General features: G+C 38.9%; 1 protein-coding gene across 4 annotated transcripts in view; it reads left to right on the plus strand.

Moving 5' to 3' along the window:
* Positions 1–20,640, plus strand: part of SLC25A26 (solute carrier family 25 member 26) — a 149,105-nt gene extending 128,465 nt beyond the window's left edge. For all 4 annotated transcript variants that reach the window (XM_039328633.1, XM_039328635.1, XM_039328634.1 and 1 more), the window contains 3 exons: positions 8,997–9,061; positions 10,112–10,185; positions 19,000–20,640. In XM_039328633.1, the coding sequence (XP_039184567.1) occupies positions 8,997–9,061; positions 10,112–10,185; positions 19,000–19,071 (211 nt within the window). In that variant the 3' untranslated portion in view covers positions 19,072–20,640. The remainder of the gene's footprint in view (positions 1–8,996; positions 9,062–10,111; positions 10,186–18,999) is intronic.
* The last annotated feature ends 492 nt before the right edge of the window (positions 20,641–21,132 follow it).

Consider the following 21,132-nt stretch of genomic DNA (forward strand, 5'->3'; position numbering starts at 1 on the left):
AATTCTTACTGCACCTCTACTGTTTTACAGGTCTTTGACACATGACCATAATGGAGTCTGCCCATTACGGTTTCATGTTGTGATGGCTGTTAGGCGAGACAGCTTCACTTAACAACTCTCACCCCTGCTTTCCCTGATGTGGTCGCTAAATGAACATGTCAGTCATTAAGTGGAGTATGGGATGCTTCAGGGGTTGGGAAGGCCCTGAGAAGGAAAGTGCAGGCCTAGGCCCTCCTTCCCCAGTCTCTCAAGGCCTCTCTACCCCCTGGGACATCCCATGCTCTCTTCTGTCTCTCCGGGTCCCCACAGCCCTTGGGCCTGCTTCCCCCCCACTGGTTCCCCACAGGCCTTTGCCTCCCTCACTGGATCTCTATAGGACTTAGGTCTGATTCCCAACCACTAGGGCCCACACCCTCCTCTTCTCTTACCTTTGGAAGAGAATAATCGGAGATTTCAGTGCGATTGTAGATAAAACTAAAGACCATAAATGTACAGAGGCAATGAAAGGACATAAAAAAATACTTCCAAAAATTTTATTTGAGATGTGTATGGATCTTAGTTTAGAGGATGTTTGGAGAGAGAGGAATTTTGATAAGAGGGAATATACGTATTATTCCAACAGGCACAGATCATGGACTAGAATAGATATGCTACGGTGTTCCAAAGAATTAGCCTCAGAAATACAGGAAATAGACATAGAACCCAGTCTCTGGGTTGATCATAACCCGATAAGTTTGAAAGGTCAAAGATATAGGCCAAGATGGACCTTCCAAAGAAGGATTCTTAAGGAAAAAGAATTTAGAGAAAGTATGGAGAAAGAAATGCATCTTTTCTTTCAAGTGAATGATAATGAGGACACATCTTTGCAGAATCTTTGGGATACGTCTAAAGCATATTTGAGGGGAGTTATTATTTCGTATACAGCTAAGAGTAATAAAGAGAAACAGCAATATAAGATGAGGCTTGAAGCAAACTATAAACAGGCTGAAATATTACTCCAGAGAGATCCTGGAAATAAAGGATTGAAAATAAAAATGTATTTAATTAAACACAAACTTAACTTAGAGGAATTGGAAAAATACGCACAAAAATTACAGGCAGCTAACCAAAAAAATTTTGAGCATGCAAATAAATTGGGACGATGGCTAGTGTATAAATTAAGACAACAGAAAGTGAAATCATGGATTACTAATCTGGTAGATGAAAATGGAGAAATCCAGGGGGAGGAGACTGTAAAAAGGGGTATTGCTCAAAGATTTTACGAAAATTTATATAAGAATAATGAGGGAAGAAGCGTGGAACAGATAATAGAATATTTGGTAAAGGCAGAGCTGCCAAAAATACCAGAGGAAATAAAATCTAAGTTAAATGAGGAAATAAGCATGTCTGAATTAATTAGGGCTATAAATAGACAAAAAATTAATAAGGCGACAGGCCCAGATGGAATACCTGCTGAACTATATAAAGACTTGCAGAGTGTTTTTAATCAATATCTATTAGAGGTCTTTAATGCAGTACTTACCGAAGCTAAAATACCTAAGTCCTGGTTAGAGGCAAATATAACACTGATTCCAAAAGCACATACGGAAAAAATATGGATACAAAATTATAGACCCATATCTTTATTGAATTTGGATTACAAAATTTTTGCTTCAATAATGGCAGAGAGATTTAAAAAATATTTAATAGATTTTATACACCCGGCTTCTTATCAAACAGACAGATTAAACAGAATATGAGAACAATCTTAGATATTCTAGAATTTTATGAATCACACAATGATCGGCAAGTGGCACTTCTGTTTTTGGATGCTCAAAAGGCTTTCGATAATGTTAATTGGCAATTCACAATACAACAATTAAAATTAATGGAAGCCGGAGGAAATTTTTTAAACGTTATAACTGTAATATATTCCAAACAATAAGCGCAGATCATAATAAATGGGGTGGCAACAGATAGATTTAACATACAGAAAGGCACTAGACAGGGATGCCCTCTCTCGCCATTGCTGTTCATCTATACTCTAGAAATTCTTGCTAGAGAGGTAAGGCAAGAAGAACAGATTAGAGGATTTAAGATTAAGAAAGAAATATATAAACTTCAGGCTTATGCAGATGATCTAGCATTTATTTTGGAAGACCCAGAACACTCCGGGCAGAAATTATTTGAAATTTTAGAAGATTACGGAGATTTAAAAATAAACAAAAATAAAACAAAGATTATTACTAAAAATATGACTGATATTCAAAAAAGATTCCTCGAGGTTAAATTAGGTATACAAGTAGTTTCTAAATTTAAATACTTAGGGATAATCATTTCTGCACGTTGTTCATCAATTAAAGAAGATAATTATATTAAATTAATGCAAAAAATTAAAGTTGATCTAGAACGTTGGAAAAATTTACACCTCTCATTACTCGGGAGAATTGCTGCTGTAAAAATGAATATCCTACCCAAATTGATTTTTTTGTTTCAGAATATTCCAATTTTCTTGGATAAAAATTTCTTTAAGGAGTTAAATAAAATAACTTTAGAATTTGTATGAGCTGGTAAGAAGGCTAGAATAAAATTAAAGACTTTACAGGATGCCAAGGAAAGGGGTGGTTTAGGCTTTCCTGATTGGGAATTATATTACCTGGCCGCGGCCCTGTCTTGGATTAGTGATTGGATAACCTTAAAGAATCAAAGATGTATTCAGTTAGAGGGTTATGATCTTCAGCAGGGATGGCATGCTCATATGTGGAAGGGGCAAAATAGAAATTACCAATATTTTTTAAAACACAGGGTGTGGCAAGGGTTAATGAAAAGTTGGAATACTGTCAAATCTCAATATTACACAAAGATTCCGACTTGGTTATCGCCATTGGAGGCAGTTAAATACCCCAATTTGCTCAGGAAAGATAAGGTTATTAGGTACAGAGACATTTTGACAGAAGAGGGTTTTTTTAAATCTAAACAAGAGTTAAGACAACAAGGAATAGAGATAGAATGGTGGTCTTATCTCCAGATACAAGCAAGATATCTGAAAGATAAAGATGAATGGGGTATTTATAGACAAGATACGGGTCTAGATAAAATTTTGCTTGGTCCGGAAAAAAAACAAATAAGGAATATTTACAAACACCTATTGGTTTGTTGTTGTTGTTGTTGTTGTTAATTGCGAAGTCGTGTCCGATCAATCACGACCCCATAGACAACATTCCTCCAGGTCTTCCTGTCCTCTACCATCTTCTGGAGTCCATTTAAGTTCACACCTACTGCTTCAGTGACTCCATCCAGCCATCTCATTCTCTGTCGTCCCCTTCTTCTATTGCCCTCAATCTTTCCCAGCATTAGGCCCTTTTCCAGTGAGTCCTTCCTTCTCATTAGGTGGCCAAAGTATTTGAGTTTCAACTTCAGGATCTGGCCTTCTAAAGAGCAGTCAGGGTTGATCTCTTCTAGGACTGACCGGTTTGAACGCCTTGCAGTCCAAGGGACTCACAGGAGTCTTCTCCAGCACCATAGTTCAAAGGCCTCAATTCTTTGGCGCTCAGCCTTTCTTATGGTCCAACTTTCACAGCCATACATTGCAACTGGGAAAACCATGGCCTGGACTATACGCACTTTTGTTGGCAGAGAGATGTCTCTGCTTTTTAGTATGCTGTCTAGATTTGCCATAGCTTTCCTCCCCAGGAGCAAGCGTCTTTTAATTTCTTGGCTGCAGTCCCCATCTGAGGTGATCTTTGAGCCCAGAAAAATAAAATCTGTCACTACCTCCATTTCTTCCCCATCTATTTGCCAGGAATTGAGAGGGCTGGATGCCATGATTTTGGTTTTCTTAATGTTGAGTTTCAAGCCAACTTTTGCACTCTCCTTCTTCACCCGCATCAAGAGGCTCTTTAGTTCCTCTTCACTTTCTGCCATTAGAGTGGTATCATCTGCATATCTTAGGTTGTTGATATTTCTCCCGGCAATCTTAATTCCAACTTTTGTTTCATCTAGCTCTGCCTTTCTCATGATGTGCTCTGCATATAAGTTAAATAGGCAGGGCAACAGTATACAGCCTTGCCGGACTCCTTTTCCAATTTTGAACCAATCAGTGGTTCCGTGCCAATACAGGTTAAAGAAACAATGGTGACATGGGTGATAGATTTAGGACACAGCATCAGTTTGGATCAATGGCAGCAGGTGTGGATGCGAAATAATAAAATTACATTGGCGTCATCATACAAAGAAAATTCGTATAAGATGATTTACAGATGGCATCTCCCTCCAGCAAGATTAGCCAAAATGTACAAAGGATACCTCATCATTATGTTAGAAATGTAAAAAAGAAAGGGGCACATATTTTCATGTTTGGTGGCTATGTAAGAAAGCACAGAGATATTGGCGTATGGTTTGGGAATGGGTAACAGAAATGAGTATGCAAAACATCTAGTATAAACCTGAGACGTTGTTAGGAATTCTTGAAAATAATGAGTAAAAAGATATGTATTTATTCACTCATGTGGTTACAGCGGCAAGAATTGTATTCGCTCAAAATTGGAAAGCTACGGCTATACCTAGTGAGGAAATCTTAATTCATAAAATTATGCACTGCGCAGAATTAGATAGGTTAACTAAGAAACTCAAAAATCAGGATGAAACGGATTTTTACCAAATTTGGAATAAATTTTATAGATGGTGGGGGAAAAAATATGGAAGTCATTGTAATGAGATAAGTTAAGATTGAGATTAGAGTGATGTTATTGTAAAGGGTTTTTTTTTCTTGTATTAGTAGTTAATTGTGAATATGAACTGTGATGTATGTCAAATCTGATTTACCATGTTCAATGTTTTTAATTTTTGTTATTCAATAAAAATATTAAAAAAAAAGGAAGAGAGCTCTGGAGCTTTCTGTAGTATTGGAACAAGATACTTCATCACAGTGCGATTCTGGAAGCGACTGTCATGTTGCCAGTTGCCACACTGAACTATTGCTAAGAACATGGTGGCCGCTTCTGGAATTGCACCACGTGGTCACGCAATGAAACAATCCTTTCTGTTTTCGTAACGCAGTGTGTGCCCAGCGTTGCGGAAAGCATTGGAACTTTCATTTCTGCTAAGTCTGGTCTCTGCAGCTGATTTTTCCTTCCTCAAGATAAGATCTTTACATTTGTTATAATTAAGCATCTTGTTATGTTTTACTCAGTATTCGTAACCTACTGAATATGAGCATATGGGTATGGTAAGAAATAACAGTCCCTTTCTTATTATTGCCTTGGACAATAATAGAAATATTTTTAGATTATTATAGGCTCTGTCTAAATAATAGACAGCTAGAAAGTGTAATTTCACTTTGTTTCTTTCTCTGAAATCATACCTAGCCTGGTGATAAAAAAAAAAAGATGTGTTCCAAAACAATGCCAATGAACACAAATACTAACATTTCTTGGTTCTTTAATGAGTAGGGAAACATCCATTTTCATTTACAAGAGAGACCGGAAATAACTACCCCCACTCAACCTATTCTTTCCCTGGACCTCAAATACTAGCTGTTAGAAAACCTATAGCATCTGAGAAAGTAAAAGTCTGCTCTTAATTAGACTTGTTTGTTTGTATATTGGCTAAGATGTAGTTTAATCTACCTGCCTGGATGCGAATATACATGAAGTTAAAATTAAAAAATCAAAAGGTTTTTCTCAATTCATAGACAATTAGTTGAAAAATGCAGTTTTCAGCCTTTATCGATTAAAATATGTGTCCTCCCACCTATACCTTGAAAAAGCACATGCTTTCTGTATTCCACAAAACTAAGAGGAAAAGCTCACTGTTTATAGATATCTACAAGCCAATGTTACGGTGCTGGATTTTTTGAAACAAGTGGTCTGATCTTGGCCCTTTGTATATTACACTGTATTCTCCTTTGAGAAAATGTTGCTTTTTTAACCTCTTTTCTTCTTCTTTTCTTTATTGCTGTGATTCTTTTCTTAGCTAGAGTTGTATCCAAATCTCATTGTTAGAACAGTAAATTCTATTCCTAATTCTAAATGCATTAGTCATGTTATTGTTTCTAAGGAATACAGCAGCATAGTTATATCCACAGCTTAGAAGCAAGGTGGGATTGTTCAAATGTAGTCATTTTTGTCATAATGAGCATAGTTAAGAATTACACTTGGTCAGCAATCTGGCTTAAAAAATTACATGAGTCATTCTTTCCTGTTTTTTTCAGTAGCAATTAAATATACTGTACAAATGTGTTTTTGTACTAGAAAGGATTTTGGATAATCCTGGATTATGGCAAGCAGGCTATTTGCTTCTTTGCTCTTGTATAATTCTTCCCATGTCCACTGCATGCTAGGTATGCAAATTAGATCTAATACTGGTTATAGATCCTGGCTTGTATGAGAATGATAAATCAGAATCTCTAGTTCAGATAACACACTAAGCCAGTGATGGCGAACTCTTTAGAGACTGAGTGCCCAAACTCCAACCCAAAACCCACTTATGCATCGTTGGGTGCCGAGTGGGTGTGGCCCATTGGCTGGGTGTGGCCCATTGGCTGGGTGTAGCCCATTGGGTGGGCGTGGCTGCGGTAGTAATGGCAGACTGGGTGGGACTAAAAAGTTCAATCAATTCCAACTTTGCAAGATCTTTTTTTTCCCTGCGAAAAGTTGAAATTGACTGATTGATTGAACATTTTTTTTTGCACACAGCGGCGGAGGCTTAAAGCAAAAAGGTTTTATAAAACTCAGCTGAAGGCCTAGGACTGGGGCGACGGCGCGCATGCGCACAGAGAGGGCTCTGAGTGCTGCCTCTGGCACCCGTGCCATAGGTTCGCCACCACTGCACTAAACTGTCTTGTCTTTTTAGCATTGTCCCTTTTCCATCTTATCAGTTTTAAGAAAAAATAACATATTTGATGGTTAAGGTTACCTTTTCCCAAACTGGCCATTTCCAGATATGCACTTGACTGGTGCATATGTTAGCAGATAGTGGGGAACATGTAGGCTTGTAACTCACTTTACTGTTAAGCAATTGTTTTTGGAGTCTCAACTTTTAGGCTCCTCTGTTGAACATTCTAATGAAATTAGGGTTGGCACTTCTAAGAGACTATGTCCCACCTTCATGAATCAGCCAGAAAGATTTTGGCTACAAGCATTATTCTGCATCTTGTTCAAATGATTGGAATCTAAGAGATAATTGGGATAATTTTCCAGATGTTGAGAAATCAATGCAGGCAGATGAAGGCTTATTAAACTTTCATTGACCTAAAGTTGACAGATGATAATCTGATTCATATATTGAGTGGTGCTTTTTTTTACCTGTTATGGCATAAAAATACCACATGATATTAATTATCTTAATATACAATATAAATGCAATAAATCCATAATCGTTGTCTAAACAATGTAATATATAACTAATCTAAGAACAGCACAACTTATTAAGAAATGAGTCATAAAAGCTTCATGATACCAAGAATAGCTTTTGCCTTTGCTCTGGAGATTTGAAACGTTGAGTTGGCCAGTCAAGCCATCTTGTCTTGGCAGGGCCATGTAACATACCTGCTTCATGGGTCCTAATAAGTTTCCATATGTAATTCAGAGTCTTGGTTATCCCCTATATGGCACAGGTTCAGGACCAGCTTGGTTGTGGAATTGCTTTCTCCAATTGTTTCTATCAGTTTTACACATTCTAGCGCAATGGACGTGCTTCAGATTTCACTGGTGAAGGAACATCATGGGATGGGAATGAGGAGACATGGCTTTTCTGTTGCAACACCTGCTCTCTAGAAGGATCTCCTCTGACATATGGTTCACCTGATCCAGTTGCCATTTAAAAGGCACATTAAACACTTAGCTGTTCCCTCAGATGCTTGGGTCAGGATGATAAGAGATCTCACCTTGGGAGATATAGTATATACCAAGGATTCCCAATTGCCTATTAATTGTAGATGTTGTAATTTTTAACTGCATTTCCATTTTTGTTTTTTCTCAGTGATGCTCCACCATCCTCCGTACCATTGATTTCAGTTGCACTGCTGTGTTCCATAAATATACATAAACAAATAAACACCTCTTGAATTAGACCTCAATTTTTTTTCTTGGTGGGAATGATGAGTAAATGAATAGGTACATGAATCTACTGAAAGCCATGTTCTTTGAACGTTGTGTCTTTCATTTTCCTGTTGTGAAGTACTGTAGGCATGTTTAGTGAAAGTAGTGATGGGATAAGTATAGTTCACTCTTCCTTTATGTTTTTAGCTTGCATCTCCTTCCATGTTTTCTCTTCTACCTCCTATATCTAGCTAGAGGACTTTTTCAATCTTTCTTACTCTTTTTGTAATTCCTGTAATTCAGATAGAATGGAAAGCTAAACTGGGAAGAGATTGTTCAGAATCCTGTGATGACCTTCTCTCCCCCCCCTTCCCCCAAAGCTGATAAAATCAGCCACAAAGAAAGTTGGAGGACCATTAGTCAGTCAGTCAGTCCATCTCTCTTCATGTAGCCAGGACAGAAAGATATTGAGGAATTGAGAATCACTGAGAGATTTAAGGTGGCCAGGATGATCACATCTCTCCAATCTAGCCTCTTCAAATCATCATCAAGTGGAATCAAATGGCATCTCTGTACTTTATCCAAACTGAAAACCAGTCTGAAAAGAGTCCAGGTAATCCATTTCTTCTGGGGTCCTCTGTAAATGCAGCCTGCACATCTTCTCAACAGTGTTCCTCTAAAAAGAAAGGTTGGAGACTAGACAAAAATTGTTCAGAGAATTTTTATATCCAACATAAATAAATACATGCAGAAAGATATGGTGTTTATCTACACATACATATACGTACAGATACATTTTTGGACTGATTACCACGAGTCAATGTGGCTCTGACTTCAAATAAATCTTGAGGTGAAGGACAAGGTTCAGGTGTAATCATAAAGTGAATTTGGCAGAAGCTGTGGGAACTATGGGGCTAAGCAGCCTGCATTGTAAACTAACAAAGTCTTGCTTGTATTTGGCATTTTTTATATGCTCAGGTGGATTTGCAGCTGCAGTCACCACTCCTCTAGATGTAGCCAAGACAAGAATTATGTTGGCAAAGGTAAGAACTTGAAGAAGAGTGTAGAGATGGCTGACAAGTTTTCAGATTAATAATTCTGGCATCTTGCTTGCAGCAACAAAACTGAATCCAGCGTCTATTGCTAATTTTAGTACAAGAATCATAATAAGAACAGGTATATTTCATTTCTGCATTGACTAAAAGAACTGCTACCTTTGTCTTCTTCAATAAACTAGTTCTAGGAGCAAAGTTGTATCTTTGAAAGACCAAGCAGCTTTCCAATTCATTGTTTTTTTGTGTGATATGATATTCGTAGGCGATAACATTTACAGTACTGTTAATGACGAGTATCTTTTTGGTAGAATAAATGGGAAACTTTAAGTGCTTGACTGTGAGCTGTAGGGCATATTTATTATTTATTAAGAAAATGTATATACTTGCCTCCATTTAATGTAAACAGAGATAAGGTAAGATAACCTTTATTGTCATTTTTTTACTGTGGGCACAACGGCACACATCAAAAATGAAATTTAGTTGCCCGCTCTTAAACTGAAACACATACATGACACACACCTAAATATATTGTTATTTTATATTATATTGCAAATATATGTTACAAATATATAGTAAGAAAATGGATATGGTTGCCTTCACATAAATTATATAAATTATGAATTCCCTCACTGTGACTCCTGGAAACTTACAAAAGTAAAATCCCAATTCAAAACCCAATAAACCCCTACCCACCTGGTTCAAATAATCAAAGAAACCACTTGATGGGCTCCATATCTCCCTGGGGTCCCTAGGCCTGTTGACAAAACTATGTCTTCAAGGCCTTTCAAAAGAGTGTCAAAATGGTGGCCAATCTTCTCAGGGGTGATGATCCACAGGGAGGGAGCCACCACAGAGAAGGCCGCTGAACTAAATATTTATTATCCATTGCATATCCATTGCAGATAATTGTTTCCTAGTTCAGTAATTCAGTGAAAGAGTTCCAGCTATGAGAGACGTTTGTATGACATTTTGGATAAAATGATGGTTTTCTTGGAGGCAGCTTTTTATATGTATATATCTGTTTCTTTGTTTGAATAGACTGGCTCCAGAACTGCAAGTGGGAATGTGTTGTCAGCTCTTCAAGATGTATGGAGAACTCAAGGAATATCTGGGTAAGGATAAATAAAGGGACAGGGATGATTTGAGGGAAAATGTAAGCACATTTTTTTCAGTGGAAAATCGTTACTTTTTTTCCTGAATGTCTAAGCAAAGCAACATATATGTATATTTTTTCACTTAAATGTTCCATGCTTTAAAGTTTGGGTATGTGCTGTCTGGTGATAATTCATGAGAAAGTCTTTGAGAAAGTTAAATTGATGTCAGCTAGATAGTTTTTGTGGAGGGCTGTGAACCAAGTAGTTGTTTTTCTTCCATAATTTGTGTATATTGCAACCGTGTAAATAATTCACAGTGGGAAAGGGAAAAAAAAAGCTTTTTTGTTGCTTAGGGAAGCTAACAATCATAATCTGTTTTGTGACTGGTCTGAGTCCATTGTTAAGGCCTTCTATAGTTTATTTTGAATCAAAAGATAGCAGAGTTTTCCCCAAAGAGCATCAGGAAAATTACGATTAACACAAAATATTTATAGATCTACTGTATGCAGTGATGGGATTCAGCCGATTCGCACCAGTTCAGGAGAACTGGTAGCTAAATTTTGCTGCATTTGGAGAACCAGCTGTCTTCCAGAAGTCCAGTCTAGGCCTGGGAGGCCTGGAGGAAGCCTCCAAGGCCTAGAACAGCCCGCTGGAAGTGCATGGATGCCACTTCCTGAAGTCTGTTCTAGGCCTCGGAGGCCTGGAGGAGGCCTCCCAGGCCTAGAATGGCCCACCAAAAGTGTGTGATGCCACTTCTGAAAGTCCGTTCTAGGCTTTGGAGGCCCAGGTCTGCATCGAATAAGAGAACTGGTTGTTCAGGTATTTGAATTCCATCACTGACTGTATGTATTCTTTTTTTTATTTCATAGATTTAACTTACTTTTCCTGTAGGAGTTCATACACTGTATAGTTCACATTTTCCTCCAATTTATCTTCCCCAAAACAACAAGAACTTAGGCTGCAAGACAATTAGTGGCCCTAAATCAGCCAGTGAACATCTGTAGCTAAATGTAGACTTCAACTCATGGAACACAGAACACGGAATAATAGAATTGGAAGGGATCTTGGAGGTCTTCTAGTCCAATCCCCTGCTTGAGAAGGAGATGCTATACCATTTCAGACAAATGGTTGTCCAGTCTCTTTTTGAAAGCCTCCAGTGATGGAGCACCCACAACTTTTAAAGAAAAGCTATTCCATTGGTTGATTGCTCTCACCGTTAGGAAATTTGTCCTTACTTCTAGGTTGCTTCTCCCCTTGGCTAATTTCCATCCATTGTTTCTTGTCTTGCCTTTTTGGTGCTTTGGAAAATAGTGTGAGCCCCCTTGTCTTTGTAGGAGCCCCCTCCAAATATTGGAACTCAGTATTTAAGAACTGGAGTGTGTTCAGTTCTTAGCCAACTTTCAAACTGATTTATTAAAAGACTGTTTCATTAGTTCTATACTACAAAGCAATTAGCATGTCTGTTTGTTTTAGATGTGCATGTGTGTGTGCTTTTAATAGTTTTTGGGTAAAAAAAATACTGTAAGGACATGAAATTTGCATACTATTTTCTAGCTGCCTATTATTTGTCAGTAAGCAGACACTTTATGCCTGGTGAAATGTAGTGTATTAAAACAATAGTGTTATTTTGTCACAAGTCACAAAATAAACAGTGTCAAAATAAACAAATACAATAGCTGGGAAGCAAAGGAAATGGAGTCTGTGGACCCTTTAAATGTTTCAGTGATTTTCTCCCACACTGTTCTAGTGCAAAGAATCCTTCCTCACCTTCGAAGATGCTTAGTCTAAAAGGGCTTATCAGCCATTGCTTCATCTTAGCCTTAACTTACCCTTCCTTTTAGCATATCACACACACACACACACACACACACACACTATTTTCTCTCTCCCATTTCTTGAGAAAATTTTTGTCTGCTTGAAAAATTATCTGCTGTTCTCTCCAGCCCATATCAGGGTAGAAGAACGATGTCTGTGTCTGGGCAGTCATGTAACCCAATGATAGACAGTGCTCAGTGATCTCATTCTGTCACAGCAGCTTTTAGCCACAGCAGCCCTTGCTAGTTCCCCAATATGAAAAGGAGACACATGTGGACCCCTGGATTATAAGGTTTGTAGGAAGGAAGGAAGGAAGGAAGGAAAGAAGGAAGGAAGGAAGGAAGGAAGGGGAAGGAGGAAGGGAGGGAGGAAGAAAGAAAAAAAGAAAAAGAAAGAACAAAAGAAAGAAAGAAAAAGAAAGAGAGAGAAAGAAAGAAAGAAAAGAAAAGAAAAGAAAAGAAAAGAAAAGAAAAGAAAAGAAAAGAAAAGAAAAGAAAAGAAAAGAAAAGAAAAGAAAAGAAAAGAAAAGAAAAGAGAAAAGAAAAGAAAGAATGCTCAATATAGTGATTGGACATTTTCCTCAAATATATGTGGATGAGGAAGTGATGCAAGTTGGCCAAAGCTAAAATATTCTGAATTACTCTTAATCCCTGCTTTTCAGTAAAGGTTTTCTTCTAAAATTGGGAATCATGTTTAAGGATATACTAGAGTTGCCATGTGTTTCCATGGGAAAAAAAAAAACAATGAAAATTGGTAGTGTGGCTGCTAGCAGGGGTTGTATATGGCCCAAAGATGATGCTGGCCCATCTTAAAGAGATCCAGGCCCTTCTAAGAGCTCTTCTTGACAATGCCTTCCTGCTCTGGGGTGTTCCTCTGGCATGATTGCTGTAATGGAAAGCATTTCTAACTAGAACCGATAAATGTAGAAAGCTGGAGGAATTATGGAGGAATACAATTTATATAAAATTGTAGCTGAAAAAAAATCACATTTAATTGATGGACTCCTTCAGCTGCCAGGCTTGGAACCTACAATTACATTCCTCTGGTTGTTCTGGGGATTTATTTATTATTTCAGTGACTGAAATTTGTCTAGAATCATAGAGTCAGAAAAATTATAGCTCTGAGCGATGTCTAGGAAAGGAGAAGTGGCAAGCTGGGGCAACATTGCTTCAGGAAAGTTTTGGAAAGCAGCTGGAAATATTACAGGCCAATTCTGCAAGATTTTCTACCAATTATAAGTGGTTAATCAAAACAGTAAAAGTGTCAAGCGTTGTGTCCATCTGAGAGGATAGATGGTGACTGTCTTATCTCCTATCCTGTTATTTCACAGAGAGCTAAGAGAAACTGTAGAGCCTCAGATTGCAGACTGCCACCTTATTAAAACCAGAGGCTGCGTATTTGCTTCCAAGTGGCGCTCGAAGCGCAGGCCAGTGGCTTAAGATCCCATCTTCTCTTTGCTGATGTTAATTCTTTTTCAGTCACTATGATGTAATGGGGGATTATAAAAAAAGACTAAAGGGCCATAAACTAGACATAGATTTGTACCAGTTTTGTTCTTTCGAATCCATGCCCGGATGAGTAGCTTCCAAGTTTAATCATGCCTCATAGCGGTATTACATGCAGCCCTACAGAATGCGAGGCAGTAATTATTAGCTGAGATATTTTGACCAGCAGCTAGGACAGGCTTGCAGTGGTTAGGATTATCAGTTGAATACTTTTCCTATTCCTTTCCAATCCTAAACTTTAATGTATTGGGCATTTGGAACCAATTGATGGACTATCAAGTTCTCTGAGCTTATATGTGCGTTAGTCATCATAGTTTATGCTTGTTGGAGCTGGCAACCATTGTAAGCAGGAGGGAGAATTAAACCTGACTGTCTTGATGCAGTCGTTAGCTTGCCTATCTGGAGATACTATCAGTGGTGGGATTGCTGGGGCTGTTCCCTCACTGTTTCCAGGATGGCTTCGCAGGCCACATGAAACCTCTTTGCGGGCCGCATCCGGCCCCCGGGCCTTGTGTTTGACATGTCTGCCTTAGCACACATGTGTTAGCACCCAGTGGAATACATTTATTAAAATACTGATCAAGAATTATTTTGGATTATATCCCTTTATAGCTTTATTTAGAAATAATTGGTCCTGGCTTGACACCTGTCTTGTAAGCAGGCCTTATTTATCACTGCACCTTTAATAAGATTTCACAGCGTGTTAAAGCAGTGAGGTGGGAGGTTTATAAGTTCCGTATTTCCATATATTTCACCTCATTTATTTTAGTGGCCTAAGAGTGGCCTACAACTTATAGAAGTTTGCTATAGCCATGGAAAACAACACAGTTATATGCGGCTGAGAAGAACATGAAATACTTCAGGCAAATCTGTTTTCTACCTTCTTTGCATTATGAGAAAACCAAACTAAAGTGTGTCATTCTTAAAATTTTCTTTTGTGGAAGGAGTTAAATGATTGGACTACAGTCAGAACAAGAAAGAGCTAGGTAAACCAGAAGTCTATTGAGGAATTACCCTTTGAAAGAGAAATTGAATAGATAAAATAATAGGGGCAATTTCTTTGGCTGTGTTTGGGTGCCATCTTAATCTTTTTCCAGTAGGAATCTTCTAATCTCCAGATATACGTCTTGGTCTGCTGAGGGAATCTTCTGTCAGGACTTGTCTTGCTACAAATTACTTAGCTTTAAAGCTGTAATTATGGTAATGCAGTGGCTTGCTGTCTAGTGAAACCATAAAACATTTCCATATGCCTGCCACAGCCCTGAAGCAGACCACAGACAAGTGCAGGAAGGAAGACAAAGAATCTGACTTAGCAGTGGCTAAGGATGGGAGGGGGGGACTTCACAAAAGGGTGTTATAGAATTTTCTCATGTTTTCCAAAGTCTATAGATTAATCAGAGATTTTGATTGTGGCTGGTTTGGTTAAAACAACAACAAGCCTTTTAGAAAGGCTTGTTGGTTCTGATGAGCTTGTTTTACAATTGAAGGAATCCACAAAATATGTCGTGGATCTGAATTTTAGAGGATTATATTGGTTGTTGAATGAGATGGAAAAGTTTTAGTCAGTGGTGGGATTCAAATATCTGAACAACCTGTTCTCTGTGTGGATGCCGCTTCCGGAAGTCCATTCTGTGCCTGGGCAACTAAAAATTAGCTACTGGTTCTGCCGAAGTGGTGCGAACTGGCTGAATCCCACCACTGGTTTTAGTGTGGTAATTAAGTTATGGGTAAACATTGGAAATGGCAGATCAAAATTAAATACTATAGGCTCTAGAACTGCCAAATAGCCATTTAACAGGCCTGGAAATTAAAAACTGTCATCATTTGCAATTATATCTGCTTTTAGCAGTATTGAACACAGTCTCAGAATGATCCATAGGTGACTTTCAGAACTAACTGTCTTCTATAAGCAGAAAATGGTTTTATATTATCAAGCATCAGTGTTAACATGGACAAAAGAATGGATAACTCTTAAAAATAAAAGATTGCTGTATCTGGAGGGACATGACCTGCAACTTGGTTGGCATGCTTTTCTATGGTACGGAAAAAATGAAATACATAAATACTTCCAAAACCGCTACATTAGAAATGCATTATTATTAACCTGGAAAAAAATAAAATGTAAAATTTATTTGAAAATACCAGGATGGCTTTCAACAATGGAAGCATTTGTACATCCAAATCTAGTCAGTCTCGATAAAATATGGACATACAAAGATATTCTAAATTCTGAAGGGAACTTAAAATCCAGGCAAGAGATGGAAAATCGGGACATCGATTTAACATGGTGGTCACATTTACAAATGCAAGTCAGATATGATAAAGATATCAAACAGTATGGATTTTACAAAGAACAGACTATGTTTGATCAGACATTATTAACTTCTGATGAAAAGTTAATTTAAAAATGTACAATTATTTTATTAAATTTCAAAATGGAAGATGAACAAGTAAAAGAGACAATGATAGTATGGGCAAAGAATTTTGGATATAATATAGACTTAGAAAAGTGGCAAAGTTTCTGGGAAAGAAACTATAACTTGACAATGTCAGCTTCATACAAAGAAAACTTATATAAAATGTTTTATAGATGGCATTTGCCACCAACAAGATTAGCAAAAATGTTTAAAAACATGTCAGAGAAATGTTGGAAATGTAAACACAAACCAGGTACTTATTATCATATGTGGTAGACATGTGTTAAAGCAAGGAGATATTGGACAATAATCCACACTTGGTTAGAAAAAATGTTAGAGAAACACATAGACTGTAAACCTGAATTTTTTTACTAGTTATAATGCCAGAAAAACTTGATAAGCAAAGTACATATTTGATTCTACATGTGATAACAGCAGCAAGAATTGTACTTGCACAATATTGGAAGAACGAAGAAATACCACCAGAAGCAGAAATAATCAAAAAAATATTAGACTGTGCGGAAATGGACAGACTTACTTTAAGAAGAAACATAATATTTTCAAACTTGGGACCTATTTTATCAATGGTTAGAGAAAAGATTTAGGGATTAGGAATTTAATTTGTATTAGTGAATAAAATACTCAGACAACACGTTTTTGTTCAATAATTATTATTGAACTCTGTTAAAAAGTAATAAAACTTAAAAAAAGAAAGAAAATGTAATCGCAGCAAAATGGAACAGGCTATTGGGCTGTTGTTTCAAATTGAAAGTAGCAGTACAAGCATGAGGCACACAGTGTCTTCTTTAACAAGATTTATTGAAGATGATGGAGCCAATGGGTTGAAATGACTGCTGTGGTGTTGGCATTGGAAGGAGCAGTATGAAGAGTGCTGGGTTACTGCAGGACTAAAGTAGAGGCTGAATTGCAGAGGTTTAATATGCTGAGGTGTTTGGACTCAGGTGGGGGGAGACTTTGGAAAGTTTTGACCCAGTCCTTGCAGTATATCAGGGTCCCGATGCTAAAGAATAGGCTTAAGCTGATCTCTGATAAGACTGACTGGCTGTGGATTCATAATTCTTCTGATGTCCTGGTTTACTTCTGAGTGGAATTGCACCGTTCCAGGCAAAACTGGCACACAATTTGGGTGTCTTCCTGCGCTCTCAGCTCTTGCTTGAAAATCAGGTAGCAGCCGTAGCCAAGAAGGCCTTTGAACAGATTTGTCTTGTGTGTCAGCTGTTCCTCTTCTTGGACCAGAAGGCTCTTTTCATGGTTACTCATGCCTTGTTTACTTCATATATGGACAACTACAATATGCTGTGTTTTGAGCTGTCTTGGAAATGCATCAGTTTCAGTTAATCCAGAATGTGGGATCAACGGGCATACCACAGTATGCCTATGTAACACCTTGTTTGTGAACTGCAGTAGTTACTGGTAGGTTTCCAGGTACAGTTCAGGGTACTGGTTATTGTCTACAAATCCCTAACATAAGGTGTGGCTGTCACCATTCTCCCATCTTTTAAGTTCCAACAGAAGGCACATGCTCCAGGTCGCACATGTAAAGCAGTGTCATTTGATGGGACCAGGAAGCATGGTGCTGCAGCAACCCCAATCCTATGCTCCCTTCAATAAGGCTTGAAGTTGTGGCTCTTTTCCCAAACCTTGAGCAAGGATGGATTATGAGTAAAGGGTTAGTGTATCTATTTCACTGGAATGACCCTCTTCCTTTTATTTGTTCTTTTATTATTTTCCCAGTATTCAATTTGTGTTTGAGTTCTCATGAACCCCCTTGTGATTGTCTGGTTTGCCCATGCTTGTCTAAGTTTTTTAAATCCATGAATCTTTCAGGAAACATGCAGAAGCCTGTTGTGAAAAATAATTCAGTGATATATTTTATGAGATAAACCCACACATTTTGGATATCGGGAAACACCCATGTGCAGAATTTATATAAACTCATCTCTCAGAATTTGAAAGAAAATGTTATTTTGGACACATGAACAAGAACTTGATTTGGACCAGAGTTCAACATTAAAAATTGATTTACTTTCTTATATTTGATTATTTTCTTTTTTTCTGTCACATTATTTGGACTTGTTGGGGACTGTATAGGGGAGCCCTATTTTGGAGAGGACAGTGATGGCCTCAGCTTATTTGTGGCCCCTGGTGTGCCACTTTTTGACATGAAGCTTGCAACTAGATCAGTGGTTCTCAACCTGTGGGTCGGGACCCCATTTGGGGTCGAACGACCATTTCACGGGGGTCGCCAAACAACGCAGTCCGTCATTTTTCCCCCTTTTCCTTAGCTGTACTACTTCCTTTTATTCTATTGGCTTTTGAAAGCCAATAGAATAGACTCTCTTGAATAGAGTCTAATTCTATTGGCTTTCAAAAGCCAATAGGAATTGTCCAGGCTGTCTCTGCCCTGCTGAGCCCACCAAAAATCCCATTCTGCAAACAGTGCTTCAAGTTGTCTGCAGCAAAGGCGAGCTGTCTGGAGGTTTCCACCCCTCCCTACTGAGCAACTACTAAAATTGTAAGTAAAAGAGGGCCAGGGGTGGGAGGTGGGAGGCCGGCAGGTGCAGGGAGGGTTGCTGGCGCGCGTGGGGCTCGGCGGGTGTCTTACCTCCCTTGGGCTGGGCCAGCTGGTGGCCCAGCCGGTGGTTGGCCTGTGCCGTCTCTGCCGCTTGCCAGCTACACCTTGGCTGGCGCAGGGGGTGGCACCACGCATGCGCGGTGCTCCCGGGCAGGGAAAGTCCTCGACTTACGACCGGTTGGGTAGTCCTCGACTTACAACCGGTTGGGGGTCGCGGCATTAAAAAGGTTGAGAACCACTGAACTAGATGGTGCATTTTTGAGGTAGGAAAGGGCCCAACTCTCTCCTCACTAAAGTGACCCCATCTCAGAAAGCCTTGCTCCCAAATCTGCTCTCATGCAGCCGTCAATTACAAATAAATTGAACTCAAGTTGACATTCAGGGAAGCAGTTTTAAAATGGAGGGGAACCTCTCTACAGTATTTGTGGGAGTGGAATGAGAGAACATCCTAGTGGTAGAACTTCTAAGATGTCAAATGACTTTTGTTCTTTTCTTCCAGCTTGTTTTCCGGCATCGTCCCTCGAATCTCTTCAATCAGCCTTGGAGGTTTTATCTTTCTTGGGATGTATGACAAGATCCGAAGCTTACTTTTATGATTTTGGTCAAGAGGAACAGCTGTGGAGACATTATTCCACCCAGCCAGTCCTCCTTAATTCTAAGAGAAAACACATATTCATGAAAGTTATTCCTTTACTTCCCACACATTTCTGTTCTCCTCTCCCCCCCCCATTTTCCCTTCCCCCTTTCCCTGCCATTCCTACCTCCTGTGGCTCAGCAGCTGTTCAGAAGCCCAGACTTCATGTTCCCTATTTAAACAAGAACAAGAAAGCCTGTAATTCCATTTCCTTAACAAAAATGCCATGTATGGAGAGTCCTGCTATAGTGGTGAGCTCATGGAGAAGAGTCTGCCAAAAAATTCAACTTTGGGGGGCAAAGAACTTACTTAGGGGCTCCAGCCAAGGGACTGAAAAGCATTATCATTAGCAGTCACTTTAGGGAGCGTGATGTGCAAATGACAGCTTGGTCTCCATGGCATAGCAGCCACACATATTCATCATAGAATGGCAACAGAGTCACCCCAGAGAAGAAAACAGCATCATTAACATGACTGAAGACTTGCCATGCTCTGGAGGAGAGACCGAAGAAGCAATGATTTTTTTTCTTTCTTTTAAAATGTATAGAAGGGGAAAAAGCCATTTGTTTCTTGTTTGAAACCCATTTGGAAAATCTAGACCACTGTTCATACCTACAGGTGCATAGCCAGCATTCTTGCTTGGATAAGCAAGACTGCCTTTTTTAATTAGACTCAAATTTCTTTAGTACTGATTGAGTACAATGTTGTATTATTTTACCGCCTAACAAGGTTGCCCATGAAAAAAAGAGCAAGCTCATTTTTTTTCTTTTCTTTCCCATCCCTTGCTTCCAAAGAATCAGTTTTTCAGGAGGTGAAAAAATGAAGATATCCAGAAAGGGGAAGAATCTCAATTCCTGTTCTCCAGGGACAGTCACAAAAATGAGTGACCTTGTTTGAGAGGCAGAGTGGGATAGTGATGGACCACAACAGATGCTGAGTCCAAAGAGAGCACAGTGCACAGGGGCAAGGTGGCTTTGGTGGCTGAAGAACACATTGGGAATTTTTAGGGCACTCTTGCAAATCCTTAAGGAGGGTCAAAAGTCATAGGGTTGTAAGGTTTTGATTGCATGCCACCATCTGGGCTATTTTGAGCTGCATCCCAACTCCAATATATGACCTTGACTGCCATAATGATGGCTCACCCCAAGAGCTATTCATCCCAGATTACTTTTGTCTACCTGGGTTTTGCCTGATGGGTATACTTCCAGACCAAGCTTTGGATTGTTGCCGTTCACTATTTGCATTTTCGAAGAATACCTATAGGGCCTATGTAGGCACTGAAAACAAAAATGTTGTTTGCATTTCATTGTGCAGCAGGCTAGTTCCACTTAGCTACTTTAATTAAAAGAATCTAAAAAAATAACCCTGGAAGGGAAGGGAGCCTGACATAAACTAAGAAAAGTGCCTATTGATATTTTCTTGCTTTCTTTCATTAGTGAGTTAATTTTTGTGTCGGCTTCTTGAAATCCAGCCATTTCAAAAGTCCTCTGCTGACCTCATACTATCTCCTGCAGAATTTGTATGTCTTCCCTTCAGAGTTGCTGGTTAACCTTTGAACTATGGTGCTGGAGAAGACTCCTGTGAGTCCCTTGGACTGCAAGGCGTTCAAACTGGTCAATCCTAGAAGAGATCAACCCCGACTGCTCTTTAGAAGGCCAGTTGAAACTCAAATACTTTGGCCATCTAATGAGAAGGAAGGACTCACTGAAGAAGGGCCTAATGCTGGGAAAGATTGAGGTCAATAGAAGAACGGGACGACAGAGAATGAGATGGTTGGATGGAGTCACTGAAGCAGTAGGTGTGAACTTAAATGTACTCCAGAAGATGGTAGAGGACAGGAAGACCTGGAGGAACGTTGTTCATGGGGTTGCGATGGGTCAGACACAACTTCGCAATTAACAACAACAAAAGTTTAACTCAGTGATCCTATACTTTTTACTCAAAAGTAGGCACTGTTGAACTCACACCAAGCTTCTTTCCAGCCCAGACGTTGCAGAA

Source organism: Crotalus tigris, unplaced genomic scaffold, assembly GCF_016545835.1.
Source record: "Crotalus tigris isolate CLP2741 ecotype Arizona unplaced genomic scaffold, ASM1654583v1 scf7180000024383.4638030, whole genome shotgun sequence".
Classification (NCBI taxonomy): Eukaryota; Metazoa; Chordata; class Lepidosauria; order Squamata; family Viperidae; genus Crotalus; species Crotalus tigris.